Raw genomic sequence first — 14,743 nt, forward strand, 5'->3', positions numbered from 1 at the left:
TTTTTATCGCTCATGCACGGAAGAAAGCATGCTGCACAATGTGTTTTTTGCTTTGTTTTTAAACGTTCTCAAATGGTAACCTGTGTATCCTAGGCATACTTGATTAATTTTCAGCATTATGTAAAAAGTAATATCGAAAATATTGATATTTGCAATATACCGCCCAGGCCTACATCAGACTGATACAGGTAGATTTTAGGCAAAAATAGTTTGTCATTGTGGATGTTACCCTTTACTTTATGATTTAGATTAAATTAATTTAGCAAACCAAATTAGACTTTTTTTTTTTTTTACACAAATTTCTGTGCAGTGGTTGTTTGTTGACTGTGTCATTCACATGCATGTCTGCATGCATATGTAATAAAAAGCACAAAATAAATTACTATTAGACTCTTAAATCCATCCTATCCAGATCTAAAAGCACTATATAAATCCTTTAACTCATGATGCTGCTACAGTTCAGGATCCGTTAAGGATCTACTATGTAATCAGGTGTGAATTTGTGAGTTAAACGTTAACAAATTTGGACTCCACGGAAAATTTCCCCTGGAGAATTGTGCCTACCATAATTTTGCCATCAAAGACCACTAAACACTGCACTTGCTACTAAATTAAATAGGATTTTATATGCAGATTTACTACGCACCTAAACAAACCTGGTGTAACTGGAGCTTGACTCTTCATGACATGATCAGACTATTTCCCAATGTGATTTGAAGCTTGTAATTTCAGAATTCCTTTAACCAGTGCGCTGTTTGTTTATAATGCAGGACTATTCATCCTTATCTAATGAGCCTAAGATGTGTTTAGTCTATCTTATATGTGTAGATGATCTCACTCAGGTACTAGTTCATCTTCTGGTTAAGCTCTGAGTTAAGTTCATTCTGCCCTCAATAATCCAGCAGCTGTTTATCTGGAGCTGTTTGGCACAGAGAGGACCAGAGCAGTAAAGGTGTGATAACATACGATAAGAATTCACTGTGATGACAGAGTCTAATGCTCACAATAAACACCCTCCTCTCTCTCGCTCTCTCTCTCTCTCTCTCTCTCTCTCTCTCTCTCACTGCACGCTTTTCACTCAGCTTCTCCTCTCCTCTATTTTTGGGTCAAGGCTGAGAGAGGAAACCAGTTAGAGACAGATAATGAGACAGATACCTGTTCGTTATCTAAATCTTCACACATTATCTTTACTGCTCTGTTTTTTCAGTGATTTTCTGCTAAATAGACATCGTAAAGTAGGAAGAAGCAGCAGCTGCACTGACATGCCTCATTCACTCAGAAGTAGCTTGTTTTTATGCTGTATATTGATCTAAAGCTTTTGGACTAATAATTAAATAAATGTTTAAAGATTGTAATACCATTGCTTTATCCTGGTAGGGACTGCTGTTGGCTTCCCCAGAATCACTGGTCACAATGCAGTAACACACCTCAAACGGAATGCTTATTTATTGCGGAGCCTTTGTCTTTCAGCCACTCTACACTACTCCTTAGACATAGCCAATCGTGTCTGTATGTAGACACTCAACGATGATGGGCTAGCATAATGTACTGCTGCAATATCTAAATGTGAACATACAGTGGTACCTTGTAATTTGATGTCCCCTAAACTTGAGAAATGTGTACCCTTAAACTCAGAATCAGAATCACTTTATTTCGCCAGTTATGTTACACATACGAGGAATTTGCTTTGGTGATACACATAATAGTCCACATAGTAGTACACACAATACACCTAATAGTACATGTATGACATGTAACATAGAACATATTTAAATACTGGTTAACAGACCCGACAGCACACGGACTGTTAACCAGTATTTACCAACATTTGCCCAAGAGAACAACTTTGGTTAACTCAACATTTCCCTTAAGCTCAATGTGTGTGCGACTGCCGCTTTGTTCAGCGCTTGGCTTGAGTGGTGCGGTAAAATGTCATCAAAGTGCAAATATCAGAGGAATCTGCATTTGTGTGGAATAACTTGTGTGTCAAATTCACTCTAAAAGCTCCACATGTATCTGTGTTTATCCGGATTTTTCTCCCGTTTCACTTTTAACTTGTGTTATAGCTCAGTGTGCTGAGAAATTGTGAGAATCAGCTTTTCCGAGAGAGTCTAAAACGCTTTTCGTTACTCACTAAGGAATACGATATTCCAAGATCAAGCATCTCCTTGATTAAGAAGCATAAGGAAACAATAAAGAAGTAAAGTTAAAGTGCAGGTTTTATCGTATTTTTATATTGATTTTTAGCTCTTTTTTTATAGTATTTCAGTGTTTTTTATATTATATTTGTGTTACTTTCAGTGTATAAGTGTCAAAAACAATCTCATTATTTTACATTTGCCTAAAATATATGCAGTTCCACAGGACCATGGAACACTAACAAATTTTCCATACATACTTATGGGGAAAAAATACCTTGAAACTCAACGTATTTTAGACTCGACGCTACTCCCAGAACCAATTGACGTCGACTTTCAAGGTACCACTGTAAAGCATTTCATGTACAGTGGGGGAAATAAGTATTTGATCCCCTGCTGATTTTGTAAGTTTACCCCCTTACAAAGACTTGAACAGTCTATAATTTTTATGGAAGGTTTATTTTAACAGAGAGAGACAGAATATCAACAAAAAATCCAGAAAAAAAACATTAAATAAAAGTTATAAATTAATTTGTATTTAATTAAGGGAAATAAGTATTTGATCCCCTACCAACCAGCAAGAATTCTGACCCCCACAGACCGGTTATGTGCCCATGAGGCACACAAATTAGTCCTGTCCCTGTATAAAAGACTCCTGTCACAGAATCAGTTTCTTCCGTTAAAATCTCTCGACCACCATGGGCAAGACCAAAGAGCTATCAAAGGACGTCAGGGACAAGATTGTAGACCTGCACAAGGCTGGAATGGGCTACAAGACCATCAGCAAGAAGCTTGGTGAGAAAGAGACCACTGTTGGTGCGATAATTCGAAAATGGAAGAAATACAAGATCACAATCACCCTCACTCTGGAGCTCCATGCAAGATCTCACCTGGTGGGGTAAGAAGGATTCTGAGAAAGGTGAGGTCAGTCCAGAATTACACAGGAGGAGCTTGTCAGTGATCTCAAGGGAGCTGGGAGCAGAGAAATGCTGGATATGACCCCAAGAACACCATCCCCACCCGGCATTTCTTTGCCTCCAAACACGGCGAGTGGAGTTGATGCCAAAGAGCTCAATTTTGGTCTCATCTGACCATATCACATTCTCCCAAGCTTTCTCTGAATCATTCAGGTGTTCATTGGCAAACTTCAGACGGGCCTGTACATGAGCCTTCTTGAGCAAAGGGACTTTGCGGGCACTGCAGGATCTCAATCCATTACGGCGAAGTGTGTTACTAATGGTTTTCTTGGTGACTGTGCGCCCAGCTCCCTTGAGATCATTGACAAGCTCCTCCCGTGTAATTCTGGACTGACCTCACCTTTCTCAGAATCCTTCTTACCCCACCAGGTGAGATCTTGCATGGAGCTCGAGAGTGAGGGTGATTGACTGTGATCTTGTATTTCTTCCATTTTCGAATTATCGCACCAACAGTGGTCTCTTTCTCACCAAGCTTCTTGCTGATGGTCTTGTAGCCCATTCCAGCCTTGTGCAGGTCTACAATCTTGTCCCTGACGTCCTTTGATAGCTCTTTGGTCTTGCCCATGGTGGTCGAGAGATTTGAACGGAAGAAACTGATTCTGTGACAGGAGTCTTTTATACAGGGACAGGACTAATTTGTGTGCCTCATGGGCACATAACCGGTCTGTGGGGGTCAGAATTCTTGCTGGTTGGTAGGGGATCAAATACTTATTTCCCTTAATTAAATACAAATTAATTTATAACTTTTATTTAATGTTTTTTTTCTGGATTTTTTGTTGATATTCTGTCTCTCTCTGTTAAAATAAACCTTCCATAAAAATTATAGACTGTTCAAGTCTTTGTAAGGGGGTAAACTTACAAAATCAGCAGGGGATCAAATACTTATTTCCCCCACTGTATAACCTCTCTAACAATGTACAATTGCAGTAAATACATTTGCGTTAATAAAAAAGTCAGATAAATGTTTTACTCATAATTCACCGTATTTGGTGCACTTGGGATCAGTTCCACAGTCCATTTGCAGCTTTTTTTTCTTCTTAAAGTGCTCTACTTTAACACCCAAAATCTATGACGTTCTAGCTGTAGGTTTACTGACATGCATTGCAGATTTGCAGCATTAAAGTGGTAAATTACCCTGATCCACACATTCACAGTTGCCCGTGTGTGACATATTATGTGAAATATGAACACACTCCCTGCATGAACTTTGGTATTTCTCTCTACTTGTTCCAAATCTTTGAAATTTGCTGATAATGTGCTTACAAATGACTGCATTCCATACTAATGGTAACTGTTTGCCAAAGCACAGTGGGTCATTTTTATTACTTAACAAATGTGCAGTTCTTCTGAAAAATATAACCCCTGTTGTATATCTTCTAGCATCATTAGCATCTACAAGATAAAATACTCTGACAAGTAGCCTGTGCATGTGCACTGTATGCCCCAAACCCAGCATAGTTGGTCTTCTCACTCTAGTTTCCCACTGGTTGCACCTAATGGAGCTTAAATAGACACCAGGCTTTGCCCTAATGCACCCCGTCACCTCCCACAGAGCACCATATATCACACACCGACAAGCCTCATTAATTCATCTCACATGACTTAATAGTCTCGCTCTATTGTGACTGGTCTATTCTTTTGTGGTTTTGTTTTCTCATGTCAGATGGATTGGTGCCATGTTTCTATGTGGTTGTTAGAAGTGATCAGCCCGGAGGCCAAGCGATAAATCAAGGCTAGCTTTACATTTTCTAAAGTTTAGGTCACCAGAATATTTCAGGCTTGGCGGAATCCACATTTAACCCTTAAAGTTGTGATAAGAACTGGAGATTGCTGTTAGCATTAGCTTGTTGTTAGCATTGGCCTACGCTTTGTCTTCTTCTTTCAGTTGCTCCCATTAGGGGTTGCCATAGGAGATAATTTGTCTTCATCTAGCTCTGTCCTGAACATCCTCTTTTGTCACACCAACCACCTGCGTGTCCTCTCTTAATGCATTCATAAACCTCCTCTTTGGTCTTCCTCTCCTCCTGCTTGATGGCTCCATCCTAGTATTTATTAGCGCTGGCTTGCCTACCTGGACTTAATTTGCTAGGAAGTTTATATTTGGTTGGTTTACACATGTTATTGTTTTATTTAATGACCCAAATTACAAATGTCATGTGACTTACAACAGTGTAAATGCAGACTAGCTGATGGCCTGATGTGAATGTGTTTTTATTCTTTACGTGTAACGTGGAAAATGCAATGCAAAAAGAAATTATAGGTTTATGGTTGTGTTCCTTAATGAAATACTAAGCACATACATGTGTTAAAAATCTAACACTGAAGGTTATCTGTTATTATCATGCACTTGAAGAGTGATAACACATGCCTATGTAAACAAGTGCAGGGACACTTTGATCAAGGACAGGCTGTAACTGACCAAGTCTAGCTCCAGTAACTGGTCTAGTTTTAGGATTTAGTCCTTCCCCTATTCTATCTTGGTGCAGAGAGCCCAGATATGGAAATATTTCATAGAGCATATCCATCACTGACTAGCCCCCCGGAGCCTGGGTAAGCGAAGCGTGGCGCTAGCACTAGCTTTACGTCTTAGGAATGGAAGCTTGTCATTCTCACTGCTGGTCAGGCGTATTTGCCCTGCAGTTGTACAAACACTGTACTGACAAGTAGCATTACATGAGCCATCTGAACCACCATGTTTTGTTTTATTAATTGCAATTTAGGCATACATAAGAAAACACATAAAAAAAGAAGTATATTTTATGATGTATGAATTCATGCTCTCATTATTGTTACAGATGTCTTTATCATTAACCTTGTTCAGTTTGGAGGAGCCAAAGAAAGCAGTTTTGTAGAGTTTACACACTATCTTTTGCTTTTATAGGTGGAGACCTTTATGTTTTGCTGAAGAGCTAAAAAAAAAAAAGGCAGTTTTAGCATGTTGTTGCACATTAATGCACTGCCGTTTAATAAAGGCTCTTGTACTTGTTCTTCCTCTTCATGTTGCCTTTATGTGCATTTATAAGCATTTATAGACATGTGCATATACATGTGGACCATTTTATTATTCCTACTATTATTTCTACAGCTTTTACCCAAATCAACTTACAATTACGACTGAATACAATTCCAGCAATTAGGGGTTAAGGGCCTTGCTCAGTGGCCCAACAGTGGCAACTTGGTGACAGTGTGGCTTAAACTGGCAACCTTTTGATTACTAGTTCCTTAACCACTGAGCTACCACTGCCCTTTATAATTACTATTATATTTAAAGGAAAATCATTTTGTTTCTTTCTGTTCTGATTCTCACTATGTGGAAGCACAAGCATTAATGTATGAAGTGCTTGTTTCATACCACTGTCTGTGACTGTTTACGTAAACAGATTAATTAGACAATGCAAAAAAACCTTCCAGTCTAGACATTATTTGTCAGCAGTCTGATTTCTTACATCTAAAATCAGGGTTGGCACATCTGAAGTTGAGAGTGGTAAAATTAGTGAAAAATAAAACTTGATAAAAGCATGTGTATTTTTTTTCTATTTGATTAAAAACACTTTCTTGGGTAATTGTTCTGTATTTTGTTTCAATTTCTCAGATTTATGTATTAGCTTTTTCACACAATACAAAAGAATGATTCCAAAAATGATTGCAAAAAACAGAGGATTAGGAAGTCACTCTGGATAACTAACGGAGTACTTTTGTTTCAATTTTCAGTCACTGTTGTTTAACTGTATGTTTTGGACTAGTCTCAGGATAGAAATAAGATTGCTTATTTGTTTTGGATGCACAATCACATATCTCTGGTCCAGAATTTACTGAATATCTAGATGGTGAAAACAAGACTTATATCTACATGTTATGTCATGATGAGCCAACTAGAGGATATTTTATTCATTTTACAATACTATACCCACTTTCCTGGTGTAAATTTACCATGGACGGTATGGATAAGGAACTTGGAATGTCACCGAAAAGTTGTAGACCAGACAACCATACTCATATTTTACCTATCAGAGTACGCTGTTACATGAGCATTCAGTAACCAGTTACCTTGAGATATATTCAGTAATAGGCAGATTTTAAGTGTGACTGCAAACACACTCTGTGTGAAGGAATGTGGTGTTAGACACCTGCTCCTGTCATTGGATATTTTCTTAAAAAGTTGGCAAATTTGTACCTGTACAATACAATTATTTGATTTCCTCTCTTGGTCCAAGCTGCCAAAGAAATGGATTGGAAAAAAAAGATCTCTCACATGTGATTATCATTACCTTGAGATGCAATAAAATGTTAAATACTCGTTGTAGTCAAAGTTCCTTTAATGAGTGGAAAGTGCACCCTTAAAATACCTTCCCAGTGCAAAGCGTTTTCTAATGGCTTAAAAAGTAGCACTTTATAGGTAAGATCATTTCCAGCTGGATTTTAATGACCGTGTTAACTGGATGTTACGCAGTGGCTAAGTATGTATGTGTGTGTGAATCATCAACCCAGTCAGAGCAGCTTAAATACACCATCATCCTCACCTGGCTGACTTTTGCTTCACACCTCTCTGAACTCTTACCTCCCTTTTATCATATGCACTTCATCATCATCTCCTCTCGGCTGCTCCTGTTAGAGGTCGCCACGCCGCATCATTCGTCTCCATCCTGAACATCCTCCTCTGTCACACCAACCACTTGCATATCCTCCTTCACCACATCTATAAACCTCCTCTTTGGCCTCCTGCCTGACGGTTCCATCCTCAACAACCTTCACCCCGCAGAACTCTCATCTATCTCCTGCACATGCCCAAACCATCTCAATCTGGCCTCCCTAACATAGTCTTTAAACCGTCCTACCTGCTCTGTCCCTCTCATAACCTCATTCCTAATCTTCTGAGCTGCATATTTGAGTTGAATGCTTTAACGCCAGATTCCCTTCCTGACCCAACCCTCCCTGTTTATCTGGGCTTGGGACCAGCACTAAGAGTACACTGATATGTGCACCCCCGATGGCTAGGTTATCATATGCATTTTATCTGTGCACTCTTTCACAGACAGACACTCTTTCACAGTTGGCCTTGAGTTGAGTGTTTTGGACTGATTCTCAGGTTTATTGTTGTTTTTGTTTTCACCCTTGATCTCCCCAATGGAGTCATTTCCAATTCCCTGTTGCATATTGCATTCCTCTGCTGCTTGCACCATTCATCTCTGACCGCACACAGTGGAGCCAGGTCTTGTGTACTCGTTCATGTTGGAAAACATTATAGTGTGTACTATTAGTGCGTACTATTACTTTTGATCTATGTAACTTGATACTGAGGCCTTAATTTCCTTTGGGATTATTAAAGTATCTATCTATCCATCCATCTATCTTACCTTGCGAAGAGAATCACGGTAATCTCTGTGTGAGTCCCATTGCTCAGCCAGACGGCATATCGCAGCAACAGAAAGGAAAAACCCCACCCACCCACAATTTTTGTTTAACACATTAGACCACTTCAGCACCCAAGCAGGCAGATTTTTAGTTCTTTTTGACCCACATGTATTTCTGTGTTAAAATCTGGACAGGTAGGCTTTGAAGTAAAAAGTGATGAGTAGTATTTACTACCTGTATTTACTAGTATCAAAACCTGAAAATCCACCACTGACTGGTTTGAAAGAAGCGGTCGGCAACTGTACTCAACACTCTGAGGGAGCAGGTTCTAGTCTGCAGCTCTCTTTGGCTAGTGCAAGGGTGCCTCAAGCTGCAGAGGAATTGCAGTAGGGAATTGGACATGACTACATTAAGTGAAAATAAAAAACATGAAATTAAAGTCTTGAGGCGCTGGGTGTTATTACACTATCTTATCTCACTGAGATCTGAGTTTGGTGGGGTGGAAGTTTGGTGAGTCTTGGTCGCTATGTTGCTGGTTGTGTTAAAGCTGCTCTGTCCAAGGTATTCCTGCCTGGTGCCCAGTGTTTTCCTTTGCAACCGGACCTGCCACGACCCTGAACAGGATAAAGTAAGTGGTTGAGAAAAATGAAAAACGTCTTGTTTGCTCACACAATGCCAGCTGTTTTGTTTCTGAACTATTTAAAATTTAAAGTACTCATATTTTACAAGGGCATTATATATACAGAGGTCACATATAGACACACTGGTAATGCTTTAAAGCTTTTTTTATTTATTTAAATGTTTTTAATTTTTGAATGTCCAAATTTGGATATTCCACTTGGTTGCATGACACCAAAGCTGGTTGAGGAGAATCACAGCATGAAGGTACAGCAACCAGCAGCATGTTAACACTGACCAGTGGCAGATTCATTTAGAGAGCCTCAGCACACACTGATGACTGCTATTCATAGTCACGAAACTAGTAGTTGCTGTTGTAGCACCAAAAAGCACCCGGTTAAGCACTCAGGTAGGTCAGTGGCACTGCAGAGACTCAAGACGAGCACAAACCAAGCACTTACCTGCTTTAAATTTTGTAACATTGCATGATGGGAATCAGCAGATTTGTGCTTCAAAGATCTGCGAGTTCTTCATTGTTTTATGTAAATACTATGAGCAGGTATGTACACTCACTCTGTAAAAGAATGCACACGTGTTATTTTTCCACAACATGCTTTTTCTCGAATTGTATGTATAGTAAGACAGTGGTGCACATCTGGAGGGCTGTACAATTCTGGCTGTACTGTGTACAACAGCTAATTACCAGCTTTTACAACAAGACAAACCTGTAAAATCACCCAAACCGTGCTGAACTCTAGCCCTTGTCGTGTACCCCTGCTATAAGAGTCTCCTGTGTGTTAAATGAACTGTGTGAAGTGAGCTGACCTCATTCTCCTCTCCCCTGCAGCTGGAGTCGGAGCTGGAGCAGTGTGAACGGGAGAGCGCCGAGCTGCAGGAGTATGCCAACTCGGTCCTGCAACAGATCTCAGACCACTGCCCCGACATTCTGGAGCAGGTCGTCAACGCGCTGGAGGAGTCCTGCTGAACACGCTTCGCTCTGCCCTGCTTTTCTTATACGACAGAAAGAATCCTGCCTCGTTTCACAGCCTGCCTCATCGCTTCCCAACACATTAAGAGCTCAAGGACACCAGAGTGCATTCACACACACTTCCAGACGGCAACCGTGTGGAACAGGAAGGAGCCGAGCGTAAAGGGGGGAGAGCATCCGCTTACATAAGCGCAGGGACCGCCGAACGGGCCTCGGGGGGTCACTCGTCACTGCTTTAGCACCTGGGCCTCTCTCTTCTGAGTCTGTCTCTCATCACCTACTCATCTCTTCCTGTCCTTTCCATCTGCTGGTTTACTGTACCCAGTCCCAGATGTTTACAGCTCACTCACACACACATAAACACAGGCTGGAGAAAGCCAAGAGGTGCAGTATTAAGGAACAAAGAAAGAGGTGCTTTTTTCTGGGCTCACGCATCCACAGGTCTCCTAAATCTGCACATGTGGTACAACACTGAGGGCTTGCAGATGTAGGGTCACTGACAAGATGTTACATGTTACTCATTTGGTGTTACTGTCATTTGGGGTGAGTTGGTTCACTTCAATCACTTGCTTTCATTTAAAGCCATGTGCGTCCATTCAAGTCATTAGGATTTTTTAGGTGTTTATTTCTATAAAGCGCAAGAGGTCTGTCATTAAAGCTTGATACATTACAGGTTCAATCAGTAATCGAGGCACACATAAACATGATACATAACCTAGCAACAGAACTCTCTTAATACTCGCTTTAATGCTGTTAGGAAAGGAATGTTGTGAATATTTATACTTCCGGTCCAGAATATAAAACCATGACCTAGCTTGTGTTTGCGAGACAGTAAGAAAACATTTAGCTTCCTTTGATGGCTGCTATCGTATGCATTGTTTGAAGACATGAAGCCATGGCTATAAGCTCACATCTAGAAACTGATACTTCACATAGGAAATGGGATTGTGTTTTTTTTTGTTGGTTCTTCGGTAGGAGTTGTATAGTGACCCTAGGCACACCAGTAGATTTTTTGCTTTATGCTGGTCAAGTTGATGGCTTGCTACATTGAGTACAGTACAACCTTCATGCTCATGATCGATCTTTCTGTCCTAAATTTATTCAAAAGCAGGATATAAAACATTTCTCTGTATGAACCACACAGCAACTTTAAACCGCTGACATTCTTTTGGACTGTGTCTCAAACTACATGCTACTACACTAATGGTGGTGTACTAATTAGACATACAATTTAGCCCTGATTAGTGCTGTTTGAAACACAGCCATGGAAATTCTAAATATTCAACACACCTAGGATGAATGCAGTTTTAACAAAGCCTTATTTTAATAGCGTCAATTTGATCAAGTTTAACCCGGACTGAGATGTCAGTTCAGTTCAAAATCTCAATTCTGGACCCACTAGTTTCTTCATGGCTAACAAACCAAAGCCAGAATGTGGTGCATTATGTAGCACCCTGTGTGTTGTAAAGACTACAATAAATTAGATTTATCAGGATACCCAGTGTTAAAACCCAGCACAGCTCTTCCTGTTGTTTTATTATTTAATTGCTCAAAGGAAGGTATTTATAGATGGATAAAAATGCTAGTATGACCAAAAAAAACTCTTCACATGTTTCACTTTTGAAGTAGACTGAGTAGACTAGCTCTATGTATAATAAATAATCTGTTAGAGATAAAGGAAAAAGTAAGCCATACACGATGGTAAATTGCCACAAACTTAATGCATCCCTATGCATTAAGTCCTATGTTTGCCTGCTGACTGTGTAAACACAGTATAAGGGCTCCAGCAGGGTGACTCTTCCTTTTGGCTATGGTTCAATGTAGCTGTAGAGAAAAGTATGATTTCATCTGGTAGTTCCCTTTAATATTACAGGTGATGAGTTATTCTGAGGCAATGTTGGTGTGATGACTTCATCAGTGAGACTATCTTTGTTATCTTTATCTCCCTCTTCAAACACAGACCCCCTTTTTAACCACATCCAGAAGGTAAAATCTTTCAGTTTATGATTATATGAGTCGTTATCTTCAGGCCAAGGGTGTTCATAAAAGCTTAAACTCATCATAAATATTGCTTCATGAATTACTCAGTTCGACTGTTGCTTTAAAGTCCAGAGTCGATCGTCCGGTGTTTAAAGACACATGTGGATGGCTTTAGATGGCCTCTGTTTTATCACTCTGGTCGTGCAGTCCAGCATGTCAGTGCTGCAATAATCTGTACAGATGGACAATTGTATTAACACAACTAACCATGCTACCAAATTCATCTACCGATCCTGGCTACAGTGTGAAAACAGATAAGAAAGAAAGACTCGTAATTGCAGGATGGTTTCTCAGTCTAGACTGGTGCCACCATGACAAATAAATTATAGAGCTTAACTGTCAGAAAACTGTGAACAACACTTGGTTGTTTTATTTGGTATATTTGATAATCCAAAGGGCAGTTTGATTTCTCCTGTGCCAGGGTTTGATGGAGTGCCTTAATGAGCCCAGCCCCACACTTTGTTTTCAATACCAAGGAAATGCCCATTCATGTGTCATCATTCCAGATGGCATAATGATTTTATTGTATAGATTTATTGTCAGAATTACTTCTAATGAGTTTCCTGGTGTAGGATGAGTTCACGCATGTTTCGCTGAACGAGGAAGCTCTAAATAGGGCTGTGTTAGTGTATGTTCACCTGACTCACCACCAAACCTGAGTTACTGTCCACCATTATTCACTCACCCGGTTTTGTTTTTGCTCTTGTAGGGCAATGGCATGTCATGCTCATTGTAGATAACCGGCTAACAGAAAGGCTGCACTAGCACACAAGTTGCCTTTCTTTCTGTCTTATAGTATATACACAGACAGGCGATGAATTAAAGGAGCAACGGGCCACTGGAACATCTTCAGCGCACTTTTTGTTAGTGGTTGGAATTCAGATGGTATGATAAACACCAGTTGAAGGAGAGCACTGTCAAACCTGTGGGAACAAAATCTTATATAGATTATTAATAAGGTTGTGGCTTGTGACTGTGATTTGTGACTGTGATTGCAATAACCCAATAATTACATCATATCCATTCCCATCAAACCATTCAGTGCCATTTTCATCAGAATACATCAGAATAACATATTGATTTGCACTGGCTCTGTCTAAGGGGACAAGTGGACTCAGACCATCGCAGCAAAATGCCCCATAGCATAACATCTGTTGTTTTCATATCATTTGCCACCTGTCTGTAGTCTTTTCTTTAAGTCTCACATTTTGGTTTAACACTCTAGGGTTTCTGAAACATGGGGCTCGGTTATCAGGAGTGCGTCTGAATATCTGAGCTTAGACTAAACACAGGCCTCTCACATGCTCACTCTTACACATGTGCACACTCTTACACTTTTGCACACACCCTGAGGATTAACGAGGCTCACTAAAGAAGCAGGGTTTTTAACGCTGATCTCAACGCCTCTGTTCAGCATAGAATTATTTTTTAATAACTAATTAGCAGAAGCAGATTAGAGTGAGGGATGATACTGCGTGTGTCATAAGTAGTGATTCTGTGTTTTTCTTGGTCTGGTATGTTTACGATTGCTGGTTATATGTAGGCATAATCACACAAGGGAATGAGGAGGTTTTTTAATTGCGGATGCACTGGCTTTCATCTAAACATACTCACATCCCCTCACTGCCCTTCTATTTATCACAAAGGACATGACTCTTACCATTTGTTACTATATGATTACTTATACCATCACTGTTGAGTGTTTAGATAAGTAGAATTTTGCCTTTTCTACAGAAGTTACACATGTTGCACTTTAATTTTGGCCTACAGTGCCTTGAAAGTCAAAACCTGGCAGGTCAGAGCTATACCGAGTTATATAAATATGTGTATTGTTTTGTGTTCCGCTTTACCATTTCATGTTGTTGTTAAAGCTGATAGGGACCGATATGGATGCAGAGACAGAGCAGGTCAAGATTTGCCGTTCAGCAGGGAGTGTATGACAGTTATTGTTCTATAGTATTTCTTAACACAATGCCAACCTATTTTTCTTATTGTTAGCAATTTTCCATCATGTGCATTAGCATATGCGTTCTTGGGTTAAACACACTGAATGCTCGGCTATTTTCTTATTACCACAAAGGTTTATTTGTATAAGAACACAAAACCAAGACAAATGTTGGTCTTTATAAATTCAGCTTTAATTTTAGTTTTAGAACTGGGCAATATGACTAATAGAATATATTAAACTTATTATAAACAATTTTGAGTATTGAGGATATTGTTGGATAACAGCGCTCTAAGACTTTATTCTTACTGTAACTAGAAACTGACTCAATGGACTGGTTTCAATTAAGCAGTTGAACCTTAACATCGCCGCAAGCCAGAGGCTGGTAGCTCGTCGACCCGGCTGTCTTGGTGGGGAAATATGGGATTGCTGTCTCCACTATCAATCATGCAAAATCATTATGGGGTGTCTGTGAAATCATGTTTATGGGAGAGGGCAATACTTGCCTTCATGAGCCAAAGCTTATATAGAGGCAGTGACTAGTTTTACATGACTGCCTGATTTTCCCAAATTGGTGGTGAAGGATTGTGAAAACTCAGTGTGTAGAAATCCTCTCCAGTCCAGAAACGTTAAAAAGGATCCAGCTAAACACACCTTAACCTGTTGCTTTTTTAATAATATGGTT

At 39.8% G+C, this 14,743-nt stretch overlaps 1 protein-coding gene across 2 annotated transcripts in view; it reads left to right on the forward strand.

The window, feature by feature from the left end:
• Positions 1-10,874, forward strand: part of erc1b (ELKS/RAB6-interacting/CAST family member 1b) — a 339,387-nt gene extending 328,513 nt beyond the window's left edge. For both annotated transcript variants that reach the window (XM_062995237.1, XM_062995245.1), the window contains one exon: positions 9,933-10,874. In XM_062995237.1, coding sequence (XP_062851307.1) covers positions 9,933-10,070 — 138 coding nt within the window. In that variant the 3' untranslated portion in view covers positions 10,071-10,874. The remainder of the gene's footprint in view (positions 1-9,932) is intronic.
• The last annotated feature ends 3,869 nt before the right edge of the window (positions 10,875-14,743 follow it).

The sequence above is a fragment of the Trichomycterus rosablanca genome, chromosome 1 (assembly GCF_030014385.1).
Source record: "Trichomycterus rosablanca isolate fTriRos1 chromosome 1, fTriRos1.hap1, whole genome shotgun sequence".
Classification (NCBI taxonomy): domain Eukaryota; kingdom Metazoa; phylum Chordata; class Actinopteri; order Siluriformes; family Trichomycteridae; genus Trichomycterus; species Trichomycterus rosablanca.